General features: G+C 39.3%; 1 protein-coding gene across 2 annotated transcripts in view; it reads right to left on the minus strand.

The window, feature by feature from the left end:
• Window positions 1-293: 293 nt before the first annotated feature.
• The window catches only part of ARK2C (arkadia (RNF111) C-terminal like ring finger ubiquitin ligase 2C), a 66,850-nt gene continuing 46,526 nt past the window's right edge, over window positions 294-20,617 (minus strand). Inside the window, exons 5-8 of one of the 2 annotated variants that reach the window (XM_072413501.1) lie at window positions 16,752-16,856; window positions 13,332-13,427; window positions 10,689-10,795; window positions 294-8,326 (exon numbers count right to left, since the gene is read on the minus strand). In XM_072413501.1, coding sequence (XP_072269602.1) covers window positions 8,209-8,326; window positions 10,689-10,795; window positions 13,332-13,427; window positions 16,752-16,856 — 426 coding nt within the window. In that variant the 3' untranslated portion in view covers window positions 294-8,208. The remainder of the gene's footprint in view (window positions 8,327-10,688; window positions 10,796-13,331; window positions 13,428-16,751; window positions 16,857-20,617) is intronic. The other variant, XM_072413502.1, reaches the window with a different exon arrangement.

Below are 20,617 nucleotides of genomic sequence, written 5' to 3' on the forward strand. Positions count from 1 at the left end.
GATTTTTGGATCACCCAGCTTCACTGATGAAAGTGTATACTCTCTAATCTTGGAGAGCTTTAATAAATCAGGCCCATGCTATGGAATTTGACCACTATAGGCAACTAGGTCAACTGCATGGCTCCCATGCCACATCCGCTCCTTGGCCTTTCACCTTTTATGTACCTGCCAGAGGAGGAGCGAAGGGCAATTACTGGAATCTTATTGGATGGACGGTGATAAGGTCTCTTTACCCCAATTGGTCCCAGTCCCCAATAAACAGAAGAAAATAAAACTTCCAGAGACAAGATAGTTAGCAATGCAATTTGATTTATTAGTTATAAATAAAGTACAAAAAAATTCCACAAAATGTGAATTGAAGCAAGTACACAATTTCTAATGTCTCATCATAAATGCACTATTGCTTTCATATTGATTATAATAAATAATCCTCTAGCATTTTTTATTCTTGAGTTTTATGTTTGTTTTTTTTACTATAAAATAGTCTATATGTAACAAAATGTTGCACCACAGCACATCAGAACAGCAGTAGAGATAAGAACCGAGAATGAGCCTTTCTCTTCCCCACGTTATTAAATTACAAGATTTTGGGAAATTTTCCCGTAAAGTCTTTCCAATTGTTACTTTAGGGATTTACGAATCTTGGGGGAACCTGTAACAAATTCAGGTTTTATTTATTTATATTTAATGTCACAATTGAAAGAACTTCTTAGATTTCTGAGCTAAAAAAAAGTGGAAATAGTTCATAAGAGACAAACCCTGTTTGTCCCAAAGAGTGCAGTTGTGTATTTCTACAAACTCTTGTATAAACCTTGCAGAAATACCAATATTTTGTGTTAGTAGCAGCTTCCTGTCATCCCTAAACAGCAGCACTGGAAGAGGGAGGGACAACTTTAGCAGCCAATCAGTTTCTGCTCCACTCCACATGCAGAGGAAGAGGACATAGGGATAGGTGGAGAGAGCAGAAAGCACTTTATCATGTGTTTATACTCTATCTTTGTCCAATCAGCATGCTGTAGATAAGAAAGTGACTTTATTCAGGGGACACAGCCAAGAAAGTCAAGGTTTCTACAAAGAATTTCTTGGCCTATCTTATACACCCCTTACCTATGCTTCCCCCACGCTCCTTCCCAAAATCAGACATATTGGTGACCCAGGTGACGTCACTCCCCTGGTCATGTGACTTTTTAAAATGTAGATCGAAAACGAGAAGGTCACAAGGTCCATACCTAAAAATGCCAGCTGCAAAGGAGGAAGAGGCGTCAAGGAAGTGCAGGCAAGGTGAAATGGTCGGGGGCAATTTGCAGGGACACAGTCACTTTGGCCTGCATAAAAAAGATGGCGGTATCTCTCAGAAAAGCAATATCTTCCCTCTGGCCCACCATATAAATCACAGAAGTATCCCAGGGGCTGTTAGATTGGACGTGCTGGTAAATACCACATCATAAAAGATCGTTTTGCTCCATTACACTTTGCATAACAAGTCCAATCGCTCTCTGACACACAGCAGTATTGCGATTCTTGCTACGCATTTAACTAATTTGCATAGCGTAATTGAAAAAAGCTTCGTTTACAGATTGCCCATTCAAACCCCCCTTCCCGCAGACTCCCTCCCGTAATCAGGATAATGTCATCGTATCAGCTGGACAAGTTTCGTCCATTATGAAAATGAATGGCGCAATGTCCATTAACCTTTTCGCTGATGAGATGAGCTACATTAGGAGGTCAAAGCAATTTACACTATCTGTGACAAAATATGTGTTGATCCCATCATGTGGGAATGTTTTATTCCAGGGAATTAATCTGGCTGTCATTTACGGGGTCAGGGAAGAAATGCGTCCCTTTCGGAAACCAAATCGGGGATCGGTGATAGGGGGGTCAGGTGGTCTGTTCTGCTCTCCACTGGATGCGCTAATTTTAATGCATGGCTGACATTTCATCAGAGCCAAGCATGCAACAAGCTGGGTACCTAATGACCAATAATAATCTCAAATCATTCAGCACTCCAAGTTTTGATTAACTTCTAAACAAATAATTATTCAATGGGAGCGAGTAGATAGGAGCTTCTTTGCCTGCCGATGGATTTGTAAAGGCATAAATGGGGCAACTTGGTCTAAGAACATGTTCTAGGTAAGTAAAAAAGTACTTCACAATGGACCCGATTTTTTAAAGCTCTCCAGGACTGGAGAAGATTGACTATAATGGAAGAACCTGAGTGATCCAGAAAACCTGGAATGGATCTGGTCCAGGGTTGAACATTTGCCAAAACACAACAAATGGTGTTAATAAATACATTCTAGGTTTAATGGAACATCCAGGTTCTCCCATGATAGTGTATCTTCTCCAGTCTTGCAGAGTTTTATTAAATCAGGTCCATTGTGTAATAAAGGAGTTTAATGCTATTTGGCTGAAGGCCTAATTCTAAAAGTATTACGAATATTAATTCTATTATTAATTCTAAAATTATTATTGATAGATCCTCTTGATAGGCCATCCCCACCAATCAATGCTAAACGTTGCCACTCTGTTCTGTATCTCTTGGAGAGCTTAGTGTCTTTGAGTTTACACATTGGGCCTGATTTATTAAAGCTCTCCAAGCCTGGGGAAGATAAACTGTCATGGGAGAACCTGGGTAATCCAGCAAACCTAGAATGGATTTCTTTCATCATCGTTTGCTATTATTCGGCAAATGTTTTCGAACTTGGACCAGATCCATTCTATGTTTGGTAGATCACCCAGGTTCACCAATGATAATCTATCTTCTCCAGTCTTGGAGAGCTTTGAGAAATCAGGCCCAGTGTTGTTGACCTTTTCCTTCATCCCCCATGCGACATTATTTTGGCTAATCACGCTGCATCTTGGGAGTAAAAGAACAAGATCATGTGCCTACCCATACCCAAAAAGTACTACCTAGCTTTATGAAGGGCTCTGACGGGCAAACCCAGCAGCAGAAGGGGAATGCAAAATAGGTAATGCCAGGAGTTGAGGGTGTTCTTAAGCTTCTCTTTATTCAGCTACACTAATTAAGGGCAGATTCTGACCTGCTTTGGGACTGGGCACCCTGCCGGCCACTCGGTCACTTGCACTGTAACACTGGTTCCTAAAGAATCAGCATCTGCACATGTGACAGCTAGCAGTAGTGAGCGCCACTAGAACCACTCCCCGCCGCCACCACTCACTCTTTGTGGAGCTGCGACTAGGAGGCGCTACATGTGGCGTCTCCCCAGAGGCAGTGGTTGTCTGGCACGAGGAACCTGTAAACACACCACAACCTCACCGCCAGTTCAGCCTAACCGTTCACAGGCTTGTGAATCAGCAGCGACAGTGCATGCCCCACTGCAGTGCAATTAGGGTGGCAACTCTGCTCTGAACTCAGAATTAGTGTAGCATCGTTGCTACCCCATCACGGAAAGCAGCATCAGGTTGTGTTCACTGGTGGGATCATCAGGTATTTGTAGGACTTAATAAATGAAAAGAGAATGAGAGTTTCCCCCTCCTTTCCCATGGAGTAGAATTTATAACACTCTAATACATGGGTGTCAGACTCTGGCCCAGCACGGTTTTTTTTTTTTTGGCCCCCAAAAGAGTTCTTAATATGAATTCCAGCTGGCCTGCTGCTACTGCACTCCGTAGTAACAGCGGGCCGGCTGCAATTCATATTAAACTGCTGTTCTATAGATGCGCGTACAATGCCGCTACTAAAATTCCGGCATCACTCGCGTCTCAAGACCAGCCGCCTCTCTGCCTATGCGTGGCCCTGCATTTTATAGATGCAAGTGATGCCGGGTATTGTAGTAGCGGCATCACTCGAGTCTATTGAACAGCAGCCTATGCGTTGACAGGTAAATACTGACATATATATACTAAATTTAATATTCAGGATTATTATTATCCAGAATTATCATAGAGCTATTGCTATATTAATTATTTTACTGTGCCAATGTGAAACCAAATGAATACAACAATTCATTTGGTGTCACATTGCATTCTTTGGCAAAGTAAAACAAATGATCTCAATAAGAAGAAACAGGAACACATATAAAAATTGCTCTCTCAACTTTATCCAAAACAAAAAAAAAAAGTGTTTAGGTTTAAACTTCAAATATGTTGCATGAACTGTATTGATGAGTAAAGAAACAATGGAGCCTCTCCTGAAAAGAAAACTATTACTTTCATTGGCTGGAAAAACTAAGCAGCGGTAATGTGACACCAATTGTCCAAAACAACATGGCTGTACTGTTGCTCTTTTAGCAATATATCAGGGATTTTTGATTGAGTAAGAATTACATTTTTTTTTTTGTAATGATCATTTAATAGACGCCAAGGAAAGCGAAAGGTTCATCTCGATTTGATCATGAGTGCAAATCATATTTATATGTGCTAATCACGTTCACTATATTGCAGGTATCCACTAGGTCACAGCATACAGAATCAAAGGTTTTGCATTCTTAATGGAATGTTTTTTTTTCAAGATAACAGCACCACGTAAAAAAAAAAAAATTACACTTCATCAACACACACCCTGAATTAATCGTCATTATTATTCGCTATTTTTTTTTCTTTTTTGTCTTTTTTTTATATGTTCACAAGATAAAGATTTCATTTGTTTTTTTTAAACGTACCGTCACATGCAGCGCATTCCATATCCGAACAATGCAAAAAAATGAGGTAATAGGAGTCATATATAGATATATATAATATAAAAACAAATTAGTAACATCTCTAAATAAATAAATTATAATTAAAAAGGCCAAAACAACTATAAAAATAATTAAATAAGAGCCCACAAAAAACTCTACAAGTTAGTCATAAATTATGATTGTTAAATATAAGGCATTTAAAGTCACAAAACCCTGTGATCTACAACAGTTCCAAAATCGTTCTACAGCGGTCTAAACCTCACGAGATATTAAACAACGTGGTACCCAAAACACAGATACTGTCTCCGACAATACAGTCCATCGATTGTAGGGTTTCATACACACAAATAGCTTTGATTAAAAACTTGGTGCTTTTTTTTGTTTTTTTTTAACATTTTTGTAAAAGTTTTTTTTGAAAAAAAAATGTGCTTGTTCTTTAAGAGATTAATACTTTTCAGTTTCCATCTATCTACCAGCTCAAGACTTTAAAGAGTTTTTTTTTTCCAGGAAAGTGTGAATTTCTTGCCTTTGACAGAGGTGGGGGGTACTTAATGATTTTTAATCTTTTTTAGCACAAAACTTTTTTTTTTATGAGTGTATAGGGGAAGGGTAAAAACTCTGATGGGTTTTGATTGCTTTTTGTGTTCCCGTTGAAAATGTTATATTAGAATAGGTATCCCTGTTAGTAGATATTCTCCCACCCAATTTTAAATTTACTGACAACAATCACCCGGATGGAAAGAGAGAATAAGCTTCCGAATTGGGCACACAAACAACCATAAAAACCATCAGTGATTCCATCCCTCCTCATTCAACTCAAAGCTGCAAAAAAGTTTTGGCAAGAGTTCTATTTCAATTTACAGGAAAGAAGGCTGCGTGTTGCATGAGCCCTTATCTGATTGGTCTATCATGGGAGGGGTTTTTTATGGATATGGGGGTGAGTGATGCTGGGGTAATAAAGTAATTTTGTAACCCTTACAAAATTGACCAGGTATCTATATAAGCCCCCACCCTAACAATCATACCAGCTCAACACTTGCTGATTTCAGATAAAGGCTCAGAACTGAACACAGCCCACCGTCACAGAATTACGGAACAGAACAGTTTTGGGATTACTCAAACTTTGTCCTAGACACCTCCTAAAGACTAAACAAAGAGGATTTATCTTGCAAAGAATACCCTTAGACTCTTGAAACAACTACACTGCCTGGTTTCCTTCTGCTGATGCCGAAGACCCTCGCCAAGCCCTATGGATTTCGGAAAGGACAGACGTAGCAGAATGGCGATTGATCTGTTCTAGGATGGCTTCTCTGGCTCGTTTAGAGCCCGCTAACTGTTGACAAGCAAACAGTTGCCCATTTGCTATTATTAGGTAAATTGTGCTTTTATTGAAGGATCTAAAATGGCTTTCGTTTTGTGCTGCCGTCGAATGTCAGCCCTTTCAGGAATCCTGCGGAGAATTGGCGAAGTGTTAATAACACCATCGGATTTGTGACAAAGCCGAGGTTCTGCAATGGTTGCATTAGTCCGATCAATATGTAATATCTGGCCTATACACCGAGGCAGGTGTGCATGTTAATAGCAGACCATGTCTGAGAATATCAATTAGTCTTGGCGTGTTTGTTTTCCCATAGACCACCATTCATTTAGCATGTGGTCACCGCTAGTGGATAGGAAGATACTTCTGGGTAATCTGAAGACAATATTTTGTCAACACCTTACATTTTATGAGCACTGACTATCCTTGGTTCATTTCCCCCCAAACGTGGAATATATAAAGGTAACATTTATAATACCTTGCGGACAATAGCTACTAAGCCCCGCTTTCTTCTAGAGGCCACACTTCACGTATAGAACACTGGAGATTGTATGGCCAAAGATATAAATCTTTTGTTACTATCACCGAAAAAACAAAAAAAGGCTAATACTAATTGGCTGCTAAGTAACAAAGTGCCCATTTTGGCACATTTTGGCACTATAGGGTAGAACTACAAAAATATGCAATCCTATTGTACATGCAACGAGGGGTAAAAAAAATTCCCTACTTATCGTTTTTTCCTTTTGGGTAATCCCATTTGTTGTGAACAGTGTGGTGGATACTCCCTAGGTATGCCTGTAATTCCCTTTGTTTTAAACTTTTTTTCTATAAAGACCACCAGACCCCAAACTGTCCGTAATTCCCTTTTGTTATTACATTTTATTATTTAGAGACCACCTCAACCTTAAACTGGACGTAATTCCCTTTTGTTATTACATTTTATTATTTAGAGACCACTCCAACCCAAATCTGGATGTAATTTTCTTTTGTTTTTAACTTTTATTCTTCAAAAGTCAACCCTACTCAAATTTGGCCTGGGTTCCCTTTCTTTTTTTGAAGGGCTACCCATCAAGACTGGTAGTTTTAAACATAATACCCTCTATCTGTGTCTTTATGACCTATGCCAGTTTTGACCCAACTACCATCACTCTCCATGATGGATTCGTCATAGAAAGACATCCAGCGTAGAGCTTTTGTGATGGCTTTGTTGGAGGAACCAGAGATTAATTCACCACACATTGGTCTCATCAATGGAGTCTCCGGGGCCAAGCTAAAACTAGATGATCAGGGATGAATGTATCTAAAGGTCCTCTAATTCGGGTCAATTGTAGTTGGTGGTCACACGCAACTGGCCTTTTCTCTGCAATGGTCAAGCCATTTTGATACTCAATCTAGTAGATTCTTCAGCTCTAAAGTTGAAGCTATATGATTTTAGGAAGGTTTTCAATAATACATAGCAAAGTCCAGTTAAATTTGGCTGCCTACTATTCGTAATATAGAAATATGTGTCAGGCCCCAAAAGACCTTTCCCCAGCATCAGCAGAATCCACCATTACCACTGTATCTTTTAGTATCATCTTCTGTAAACATAAGAATAAGAATAATAAATTAGTTCAAATAAAGTAACTTAAGGCTCCAAACCAATCCTTTTTTTTAAACTGTAAACAGGATTTTATTCTTCGCCTCAAGTTGATCAACTTGGAAAATGTCAACCTGTCATGGCTCCTTCAAGCACCAACCCCCCCAAAAAATGCAAAAAACTGAAATAAATAATACCGGTAAATATTATTTGGTGCAAAAATAGGCTAATAGCAACATGTCCACCACAAGATGACTAGGGCACCGAACACAATATTTTTTTTAAGCTAACATGCTCCGGATGCCATCCACAGTTATAGCTACGACCCCTACTTGATTCTACATATTAGAGAGGTATATGTACAATTCTTTGCAGTGCAGGATTGGCAAGCCAGACTGACACAAGAGTACCTGCGAGGGGCCAGTCTTCGTCTCCAGCGATTGGGCCCTGTGGCAAGGGGAAGTCCTGCTTCCCCCGCAAATGGGGCGTTATGGCTGTTAAGATCCTCCAGTATATATTTTGTTTTTTTGTTACGTGCCTACGATTCATCTACAGAATAATGTGCTTGCAGACTGTCCTTTAAATGGCTCAGGAAGCAAAAGGTTTGCTGCAGGTGAAGGCCGTGTGGACCTGATAAGGAGAATTTGGACGCCATTGTTGGGGGATTTTCCTCAGCTGTCCTCCCCAAGCTGTGTTTCGATGTCCACTCTGCAGATAGGGCACTTCTTACTGGTCGCTAACCACTGATCAACGCAGACTTGGTGGAAGAGGTGCATACAGGGTAACCTTCTGCAAAATAAGAAAGAAAACAAAGTAGATAAGCAAATGTTTAAGTGTATGTAGGACACCAAAACTTCTAAAATTTGCTCCCTTTTGACCTGGTAAGAATACCATTGAAGGTTATTTGTTCTCCTGATTTGCAAAAAAAAAAAATACCTATAGATCTTGTTTGAATTCACCCAAAATTGGGAGAGGATTATGGTGGCTAGACATTGCACTGACTTGGTGGGAAACGGATTATATGAATCTTCTATCCTAATTTACGCCTGATCATTAGCAGTAGTAAGTACTACAGGGCTGTTGCACAGTTGGTTGGGGGATACTATAAAGGTGAATATAATGTGAATGGAATTCATAATTTGGTATTTATTGTATATATTTTTATTTTCTGATAACTTTCTACAGAGATTTATACTACCCCTATTGCTGACAACTATTGGCAAGTTCCATCTCATGCATGGCTCTTGTGCCATTCCTGTACATTACTGTGACCAAAGCTGGATACTAAATGATATACAATGTTTGGTATATATTGCATAGTAATGTATGTTTATATATTGATATGCTGTATATATGTGTGAATATGTGCTAATATGGAAATCTGTCTCTTTGTAGATACAGTTACATACGAGATAGGGACTGTAAGTTTGTTCTTAATTTGAATTTGTATGTAAGTCGGAACAGGTACATTAATTTAATAAATGCAATTAGGACAGATGTTTGTCTCAACATATTATTAGGCAGCGTGGTGTCAGCTACTGTATAAAATCCTCACTGTGAGTTATTTACAAACTTTATGGAGCCTAGACATTCATTAACTTCTGGAGCAAGCTGTGCTTTGATATGCAAACAAGAAACAACTGCAGAGTTTGTCTTGGTCATTAAAGAGTTACAGAAGCTCACCCCCTAAGATTACCGTATTTTTCGGACCATAAGACGCACTTTTTTTCCTCCTAAAGTGGGGGGAAAATCAGGGTGCGTCTTATGGTCCGAATGCAGAGGTACAGGGGCATATTTTTTTACTTACCTGTGTCCCCGCCGGTCCCCGGCTGCGCCGATCTCTGCCTGTTCTGTGATCCAGCGTGCGGCACTTGTGCCCGCCCACGAAGGCGGCGCCGATTGATTTCATGAATGCCGATCGGCGCCGCCTTCGTGGGCGGGCACAAGTGCCGCACGCTGGATCTCAGGGGAACACAGGAGGAAAACAGACAGAGGCTGACAGCAGCCAGTGTCTGTGTTCCTCCTCTGTGTTCCCCTGTGTTCCAGCGTGCGGCACTTGTGCCCGCCCACGAAGGCGGCGCCGATTGATTTCATGAATGCCGATCGGCGCCGCCTTCGTGGGCGGGCACAAGTGCCGCACGCTGGATCTCAGGGGAAATCAAATCAATTTTTTTTTTTCTTGTTTTCCCTTGTGCGGAAAACCTGGTGCGTCTTATAGTCCGGAGCGTCTTATGGTCCGAAAAATACGGTACTTACAACCTCAGCTGTGTTTGGCAAAATATTTCCTCTGCAATACATGCAAACTGACCCCTCCCCCACTAACAAACCTCTGTCCTGCACACAAGCAGCAGGGAAGCCCCGTTCTTATCTAGGAGTCGTCCATATGTCAGATGTCCTTAACTACCTGTATTGATATGTTGTATATATATATATATAAAAATATGTGTGGATATGTGCTAATATGGAGATTTTTGTCTCTGTAGACATCTTAAATGGTGTTTCTCCTGGTGATGCAGTCATGCAAAACGCGTTGAGGAACATTTATTGATTTTATGAATAGTTCAACTTGGTTATGTATGTTATGTGTGGTTTTATATTGTCCAAAAAAAGCATTAGTAATTTGTAATAATGGAAACCTTCTCTTTCTAGGATTTCCCTCACTTTAAAGAAATGTCTCACTTCCTCTAATGTGAGAAATTGAAGACATGGGACAGAGATGGCAAAACCATTGAAAGGGATTTTAACCATTCCTGCTGTTAGGATTAGATATCTATGCATCATTTAGCACACACTGAATGCTATTGGAGCTTGATGACTCCGGATCATTGTCTCTTTCCATTGTGGACACGCAGCTAAAAAGCCATTAGTGACCCATTTTTTCATACCACACCAGCACTGGAAACCAAAGCACAAGTACACCCAAGCCTTATCAATTTGGGATAAGACATTTCAATGGACACAATTCAATGGACAAGCCTGATATACAGATATAACAACATTTATTACTGTCCTGTTCTCAAACTTCTTCACTTACAATCATCCATTCAGTACAATCATCATCTTTCTTCTTGGTGTAATTACTCAAATTCTACAAATTTCTCAGACAATTATTATAAATTTAGAGGGCTGGGATCAGCCAGTCTCCAATTACCTGACATCCTCTCCATCTTCAAGCATAGACAGGCAGATTGTGCACTTCTCATCTGTATCCGCCTCCTGCTCGTCTTCTTTCATGTCTTTGCCGTCATGCGGTATCCTCTGCCATACCGTTAGTAAAAGAGAAAAAAATGGAGAAATAAATATTACTGATGACTAATTGGTTTCATCTAGGAATGACAACAACAAAAAAGCCCCATAGAAGTAGATGTACAAAGTCAGGCTAGTTCCATGTCTGCAATATCATACACTGGTCCTGAACCAACACCGGCACCAGCGAAAGCATTGGCTATAGCGGGAAACAACTATTCTGACCGGTCCCCTTTAAACACCAAAATTTGCAAGTATATTGTCATGCTTCTTTAAAGGAGCCGATCTAGGACAATAAACAGTCCATTAGTGTTGACTTGGTGTACCAAGATGGCGTTGGTGCTGGCACATCATATTGTATACATGATATATAAAAACATACAACTTTCCTAATAGACTCAGATTGTTTCAGTTGGTTATCCTGTGCTATACAAAATTCACATACGCTTGCAATAACTGTATCACTATCCCAACGCGTTTCGCCGCTTGGCTTCCTCAGGGGATTGTGTGGAGACTGACACTGTTCATAAGTGTATGCATGAGAGTGAAGGTGAGGGGTGAGAAATAAAGTTGATAGTTTCTTATTAGACACTAAAAGCATCATTATATTCTGTTTCAATTAATAATATTATTTAATACATTTGCATGCACATTGGAAGCATTGAAAAATATATTTTTGAGCACATAAGATACAGGCAATTCAGATGTAGTAGTTGGTATATTTGAGTAAATGTAGAACAATGTGTAATTGCAGAGAAGGTATTCTGTTATGGTCTAGTGAAACTATGCATTAGCATTACATTACATTAGCATATCAAAGGAATACCACACACCGGGATGCCACAATCTAAAAAGCTTTAGTAATTAGCCAGCAGGGAAGTGCGGTATTGTGCCAGGTTTAAGCACTGTGGTTCTTAAAGAAAGTGCTGCATTCTATACAAAATGTATCAGTGTTCCTGTTGGCTATTCAGTAATGAAATAGGGATTGGAGCTTCCTCCCAAAAAAGTATCATTACAGTATGCATCATTCTTATAAAAAGTTATAATAATTATCCATAGAGGTAGTTAGGTGGCCTAATTGGGTATCTGGATATACATGTATCCATACATAGGCAGTGGAGTCACCCTTTATAGAGAGGTGGGGTAAGAGGTGATTAAGAAGTGGAAGAAGGAATTGCAAGGAAGGCAGTACTGAAGAAAAAAGGGAGAAGCAGGAAAAAGGTGATATTAAACAGTATAAAAAAAGATTGGAGGGAAAAGGAAATAAAGAGAATGTGGCATGGAAATCTAAGAAGAGAGATAGAAAAAGTAAAGGGGAGATACTGGGAAGAAGTGGAAAGGAAAGAAAGGAATGAGGAAACAAATTAAAGAAGGAGAAAAGGAAAGGAACAAAGGAGGAAAGAAAAGGAAAGAATAAGGAAATGAAAGAAAGAAAGAAGGGAAGGAAAAGGAAAGAAAAGAAAGAGGAGAGGAAAGAAGGAAAAGGAAGGAAAGAAAGGAAAGGACAGAAAAGAAAAGACAGAAGGAAAGGAAGGAAAAGGAAAGCATACGGAAAGGAAAGAAGGGAAAAAAAAGAAAGGAAGGAAGGAAAGGAAGGAAGGAAAGAAAGGACAGAAGGAAAGGAAGGAAAAGGAAAGAATAAGGAAAGGAAAGAAGGAAAAGAAAGGAAAGGAAGGAAAGAAAGAAAGAAAGAACAGAAAAGAAAAGAAAAGAAAAGAAAGGACAGAAGGAAAAGAAGGTAAAGGAAAGGACATAAGGAAAGGAAGGAAAAGGAAAGAAAGAGGAAAGAAAAGAAGCAGGAAACAAATTGAAGGAAGGATAAATGAAAAAGAACAAAGGAGGAAAGAAAATGGAAGAAGGAGGACAGAAGGAGGAAAGGAAGAAAGGAAAGGAACGAAGGAGGAAACAAATTAAAAGAAGGAGAAACAGAAAGGAACAAAGAAGGAAAGAAAATGAAAGAAGGAGGAAAGAAGTAGGAAAGGAAGAAAGGAAAGAAGAAGAAAGAAAAGGAAAGGAAAGGAAAGAAACAAAGGACGAAACAAATTGAAAAAAAGGAGAAAAAGAAAGAAACAAATAGGAAAGGAAAGAAGCAGTAGAAAGGAAAGGAACAAAAGTGGAAACCAATTAAAAGAAGGAGAAAAGGAAAGGAACCAAGGGGGAAATGAAGGAAGGAAGAAAGAAAAGGAGGAAGAAAGGAAAAAGAAGGACAGAAAATGAAAGGGAATAAGGAGGAAACAAATTGAAAGAAAGAGAACGAGAAAAAAGCAAAAAGGTAAGGAAAGGAAAGAAGGTGGAAACACACTGAAAAAAGGAGGAGAGGAAAGGAACAAAGGAGGAAATGAAAGAAGGAAAAGAAAGGAAAGAAAAAAAAGAAGGAAAGGAAAGAAGAAGTAACAGAATGAAGGAGAAAAGGAAAGGTGAAACGAGTTTTCTGCAAGCTGGGGAAGGTTTACATCATGATATTCTAATCTAAAAAATATAATTCTGAATAATTAGGAAGACAAGACATGTAAGTGTACATTCATGCGAAATATGTGACGGTTTTTACCTTTTTATATTTGTGAGGAAACGTGCATCTTTCAATGATGTTTTGCACTGCTCCCCGCGTCACACTTCCCAGTCTGTCCTCTAATTGCAGTAGTTCCTGAAAACAAACAAATCGGTTTATTCAATGAATGTTCCAGGCATTTTAGAAATAATGCAAAATACAGCAACATATATAAACGATCACACATTTGGACAGTTTTATCCACTCTCTGGCTTATTACTAATTTTACAAATACAAATAAATATTTGTTCCATCTTGTCATGAATAGTTAAGGACTTCTTGTTTTGTATAGTGGTAGCATCCTGCACCCCTTTCTACATCACAGTTTTGAGTCTTTTTCCTGGTACTTTTAGTGCAATGCAAAAATGCAATGTAAAAGATCACTGTAACACTGTAGATAGGTCTAATATGTTTTTTTTTTAATTATGGTAAATCCTATTTTAATTTAATTACATAATCATGAAACACTGCATTTCAATACTTCATATGTACCACTTGCAGCCAGCTGTGGCATTCTTAGCAAGTCTTTATTCAATTTGCTGTGCTAAATTAGGGGCACGCTCATTTTGTTCCTTCCCAGACACAAATTACTAAAAAGCACAAAGCAAACTCAACTTTCTTAATACAATTCTCATTAATACTTTAATAAAAAATATGAATATGTTTTTTGTGACAGATTTGTTTTTATAAATACATACTGTCATAATAAAGAATTTATATAAATACTTTAAAACATACTGATGTCCATTTATAATTTTTTTTGCCAATTCAGCTAACATTCACTCATATTTGTGCTCATCTCCGAGCCTAAATTAACTCAAACAAGAATCACTCAATAAAAAATTGTACTGTAACTTCCATATTCGATGGTCATTTGACCTGATCTGATTATAATTTAACGAGAGAATGTAGAGTTTCTCTACAATCCATTATCCCCCAAGATCTGCCAACCAAACTACAAACTCCTTCACACAAAACTCCTCATAACATCTACTGTTGGAACAACTTTGCTTTGTGGAGGAGGGAACTAGTAATGGGCCTTTACCAAACTTTTAGTGCTTCAGTTTAGTTCTTCTTTAAGCATATTATAAGCCAGATGTAAAGGAGAGTATTTTGGTTGTACAGTAAATGTGGATAGCAAAAATATTACTCCAAAAAAATGAATGTCAACATTCTTTGGAAATCAATCTATATCAGGGGAGCCCAACAGGTGGATCGCGATATACCGATAGATCACAGAGGTAACGCGAGTAGATCGCGGAGCCCTGCCTTTCAAAATAAACTCTACCGCGCACAGGAGTTAGGTCCAAGTTTTTATTGTTACTAGATCATTTTGACTTGGTCATTTTAAAGTAGCTCTCAAGCCAGAAAAGTGTGGGCACCCCTGGTCTATATGATCAATTACCATTCTACAGTCCCAAAGAATTTGAAATTGAAAGGCACAGGGTTTTTATTGGTTCTGCTATGGGACCCATCACACATTGGTACAAGCTTCAGCCACATTTTAGTATAGTGCATAGACAATTATTTTTTTCTTTCAAGTAGCCCACTCATTAATTTCTTTCACAGTATTGTCTTCAGAGAAACAAATATCCTTCCCACATTTTTACTAGTATATTAAATATGGAAATAATTAAATACCACAAGCTGACCTTACGTCCCCAATAAGAAAAGCCAGTCCTATGAGCCGTATACATATATCATCAGCAGATACAATATTAGCTGTACTGTCCAGGGCACCTTTCCTGGGGAAATAATATTTAATTGCAAAGGTGGGAAATTGCAAGAGCTCCGACACAAAAAATGTTCTTGTGAAGAACAAGCTAGAAATAGATAACTAGTCGACAATTTAACCAGCTTTTACACAGGTACCCCATTCAAAAGCACTTCTACTGAATTGATGAACTAAGACCCAAATGTGGTTTTGATAAATGGTCACATATTTATCTATTATAACATCCTCAGACAGATAGACTATTACTCAAACCCCTGGAATAATAGGCTGTCACTCAATTCCATGGGTAAGTAGGCTGTCACTCAAACCCTTAGTTGGCTGGATTGTCAATCACACACTTAGCTAGATAGACAGTTTCACATTCAGTTGGATGAACTATCATTCCCACCTTTGGTTAAATTGGATGGACATATTTTCACACACACCCTTGACAGAATGGGTATTTATACCCCTGGTTGGATAGACTGTCGCACCCTTGGTTGGATGAACTGTTGCATCTATGGTTGGATGGACTATCATACCCTTAGTTGGATGAGATGACGTTCCCATGGTCCGATGAACTGTCACATCCCTGGTTGGATGGACTGTCACACCTTTGGATGGATGGACTGTTGCACCTTTGGTTGGATGAAATGTTGTACCATGTCCCTACCATGGCTGGATGAACTGTTGCAACCATGGTTAAATGGTCTATCACACTCTTGGTTGGATAAACTTTTGCACCCATGGTTGGATGGACTTTCACACACTTGGTTGAATAAACTGTTACTCACACTATATTAGATGGATTTGGTTGACCTGTATTTTTTTTCACCTAAGTAATTTGGTACCCGTCATTCTTGCACTTGGCTGTGTGGACTAACAGCCATATTATTGATTGGGTGGACTGTAATGGTTTGTCACACCCTTGGTTGGATAAATTGTTGCATTGATGCTTGAATGGACTGTCACAGTCTCAAATGGTTGAACTGTTGCACTCTGGGTTGGTTGTACTGGTACACCCATAACCTGTTACACCCATGGTTGGATGAATTATCACACCCTCAACTGTTGACCTATGGTTTATTGGTTTTTCACATCCTTGATTGGATGAACTGTTCACCCAATGTTGGATGGACCCCCACTCACATTTTTAGATGGTTGACCTGTATATTTTTGCCTAAATAATTTGGTTAGTTAATAGTACTTTGATTATTCTAGTACTTTGTTGCGTCATACTCATAGTTGGATGGACTGTAGAACTCACATACTCATACTCTTGGTTAGATGGACTGCAATTTATAAAATTAGTTGGAATAAGCCATAGGCATATCGAAGAGCACAGTCAATCATGCACTTGGTCCAAGGCCTGCTATTCAAGTACTTAGTTTGACTGAATTCCCTTCATACACCTTGCCAGAGAGTCATACATATATTTGGATAGATGACTATCACTCAGATACTTGGGTGGATGGGTGGTGAGGGATATATTCAGTTAGGTCCAATGCAGTTGAATGCACTATAATTGACATACTGGGTTAGGTGGTTTCTCACTCTTTATCAGGTATGGACTATATCACATACATGGAGGACAATCTAACACAAATACATTTGAGGGGGCTATCAGACTTCTGGTTGGTTGGTTGGATGAATGGTTTTATTTCTACTAAATGGCAGACATTAAAGTGAAGCAAGAAGCTACTCACTTCATAGCTTTCCGTCACAGCAGACGTGTGCCGCGCTGGACTGAGACCCTGGAGGGCAAGGAGATGAAGCTGCGGGTAAGGGTAATTTCTGATTTCATGGACAACCTTTCAAAACAGACAAGAGAAACAGTTAAGTGCTTGTGAACTGTCACATCAAGCCTGACACGACTGTCCAACAAACATTCTCCTACATGCTTCAGTCCAACAGGGTCCTAAAGGTATGCCGACTATGGGAGTTCAGAAAGTACTGGGTATCTACAGATGTCACCTCCTCAACAGCTAAAATGAATTTATATTTATAAGAACACTCCCCCTACATATATTTTTCCAGTGTTTATAACTTTTTGTTATTGCCATAATAACTTGATTGCCTTAATGCCAACTAGAATCAAGGTATACAATAACTTCTGCCTTCGGTATACTAGCCCCAACCACACATGATCTTTTTACCCATAAATTTAAAGAGGGTATTTTTTCCCTTTATAGTCCAGAACCACCCTATGGTATGGTGTTTATATACCCGTGCTGTTAATATGGATGCCCTCTGCCTTTGCACTCTAGTTCCCTGTTCTGGTATTGCTTAGTATTAATCACACTTCCTAACACAAGTGCCCTTCTACAGACTTTTATTGCAGAGAAAGAGCGAGAACATGTCTGACCAGGTCTGTAACATTATAATGTACACTACGCTCTTCCCACCCATGCTTACTGTAGTGACCCGCCCATTTCATTAATTGGATTTCAGTTCTTCCAATCATGGGAGCTTGTCATCACATGTGGGTGGTACCTAGTCTGTCTATATTAGGCAGAGTGATGTTGGTCCAACCCATGAACTGCCTGCATGGCAAAGAGATGCACTGATGACACTACTGAAACTAGGTATGTATACAAATAGAAAATAATTTAAATACTTTCATCAGCATGTTAATAAAGGGAGGAACCACAGGAATGAAAATATTAACTGATTGAACTAAAGCTTTCATGTGCTGTCAGGATGCAGAACTCAACGTATGCTGCCTGGTATGTGCCGGCTACCTGAAAACACCCCCCAGGCTGCCAGAACTGAATGACCTGGCCAATTAGGGTGGCTGAAGATTGGCGTCCTGGGAGGGAATATGGACAGGTGAGTGAAAATAAAAAATCGAGATCAGGCAAATATGTTTATTTAATTGCAAAAGGGACAGGCAATGCAAGCCAAGATGCATACCTGTCTGATTGAATTTTTTTATTTTTAACCTACAGTTTTGCCATAAGAATAATTGCAAGTGGTTAAAATTCAGCACCAAAGAGCCACCCATAAGAAGGACCACCAGAAGAAAGTATTTCCATACACCCTTGAGCATTTGTTTTAGTAGGCACTTGTGGGTGGTTCTCTTGTTGCAATGCTGCAAAGGATCATGGGTCGAAACTGTTGAGTGTCAGACCACCCTGAGAGACTACATGGAGCTACTCCAAACTGCACTGCTTTTAATCCTCTGCAAACCCAAGAACGTTCAACTTTTAATAAAAATTTTCCGAGCTTTTGAGTTTAGTACTGCTTGTAAACCAAAGAACAAAATAAACAGTGGTAACCTTGTAAACAAAAGAATATACTAAAGAATAATTATATATATATATATTTATATATATATATATATATATATATATATATATATATATTTATATAAAATTACATTTATATTACATAATATAATTACATTTTTTAATCAAGCATATGAAAAGGCTTTACTTGAGTTCTAGTGAGTGACTAAGATGATGCCATATATCTGCTGCAGGCAAGAGGAAACATGTATTCAGTCTCCTCCTCCCCCAGTGGTCAGATAGCAACATTGCAACATTGGCCCTGATTTAGTAAAGCAAGGCTGAAGATGATAAACTTTCATCAGTGAAGCTGAGTAATCCAGCAACCCTGGAATAGATCTGGTCCAGGATTAAAAACATTTGCTAACAAATGACTTGTAGGATATCCATTCCAGGTTTGTTGGATGACCCAGCTTCACTGATGAAAGTGTATCCTCTCCAGCCTTGGAGAGCCTTAATAAATCAGACCAAATGTCTTCCACCACGATATTCAAGGCTGCAGCAGATTGGAGTCAGACATTTGTAAACACATACATTGATATTATTGAGCACAATGACTTTCCATGCCATGGCAGCATTTAAGTCTGAATGATGCTTGGACAAACATGGTGCCGCCCTTCTGCAGATAAAAGTAGCTAGGGACACTCTCAGGGAGAGTATTGTGACAGGTGACAGGTGTTACACATATTTAGAACTATTTTATAAAAAATACCCTACTAATGCTGTTTGTCACGACTTTGTAACACAGACCTGGTGAGCTTTCTGCATTGCTTAACTTTCCATTAGGGGTAATTTTTCACTCCTGTTCAGATTCACGCTCCAACAGCTGCTTGCTGTCTCCAGCTAAAGAAGAATTCTCCGCCCCTTAGTCACACACACCACAACTAAAATAATAGTGAGTGTTCTAAACCTATCCCGCCTCTCCTATTAAATTTGTGTCTCTATATAGACATCACGCTGTCCCAGCCGCACCTGAATCATGGTGCGCCCTCGTGCACGCTCCACCTCTTGTGTCATGCAGCCATTTAAGTGGAAATTGAAGCTGAATGGCATTAAGGAGACCCTATCACGAACCTAAAATATTGCAGGTAATAAGCACAGAAAGTATATTGTACTCTAAATGCATACTTGCAGCGTCTGACCACTCCATTGGTTCCATGTGCCATTGAGTTTTTGACTACTCCAGGAGCAATCAATACCCTAGACCCGGGTGCTCATACTTTTTTGGCTTGTGAGCTACTTTTAAAATGATCTACCAACATTAAAAACTTGGACCTAATAACTCCTGTGCGCGGTAGAGTTTATTTTAAAAGGCAGGGCTCCGTGGTCTACTCACGTCATCGATCTGTTGGGCACTCCTGCCCTAGACCTTGCTCCAGCTCCTCCATCTCTCCTTTACTACCCAACATAACCTTTTATGTAACCGTTAAGGATGAAGGGTAAATACTGTAGAAGAAGCATGGGTCTTCTTTAAACTAAGCTTCTTTTTTTAACTGTACAGAATGCCAAAACAAACAAACAAACAAACAAACAAACTACAATATACAACAAAAAGTTCTCAGATCCCAATGGGTTACCTAAGAAAACAGCACAGCGGTAACTGCTTCCTTTTAGTCACTCAGTCTCTAATTGAAACCACAGTCCATAGTATGAGAGGAGGAGAAGCCACTGTTCTGATTCATTCACTTGAATGTGTAAATTTTAGCTTGAGCTAGCAAGCTCTGTTAATAGGCAAAGGCAGAAACTGGAAAATTAAAAAGGTGGCAAGAGCTCCACCTGCTGGCTGGGAGCAGGAATGCATATTATTCATAAGTTGTGCTTCATATTTAAATGCATAATATATATATTTTTTTCCTTTTGTATGTTCTTTTCGCCCTGACTGGAAAGTAAACACAAAGCCACTCTACGTTCTCTTTCAGGAAGATGTGTGAGCCCTCATACCAGGTGGAAAGCAGCGGGCTATTGATCCTTTCCTGGTGTACTGACAGCCATCCCAGCATGCTGCTATTATAATAAGAAAAGGAAGGAATTTCCCTGACTCGGCTAGATAACTGGCAGACAACTCAATTGCTAATGGATAATACAAAAACCATGCAGAAATGTTATAGACGCTCTCATGTGTGTGTCATGTAGGTGGATACAGTGTGTGTGCTTTATATTGGAAGTCATGCAGAAAAATGGAGCCCCTGCAGGGGGCGCTGTAGCAGCTGTCTATCCTTCCAATAATGTCTTTATTTATAAACCCCGCACAGCACTCCCGTCATTTGATGACTGTCACGGCTGAT

The sequence above is a fragment of the Pyxicephalus adspersus genome, chromosome 6 (genome assembly GCF_032062135.1).
Source record: "Pyxicephalus adspersus chromosome 6, UCB_Pads_2.0, whole genome shotgun sequence".
Taxonomy (NCBI): Eukaryota; Metazoa; Chordata; class Amphibia; order Anura; family Pyxicephalidae; genus Pyxicephalus; species Pyxicephalus adspersus.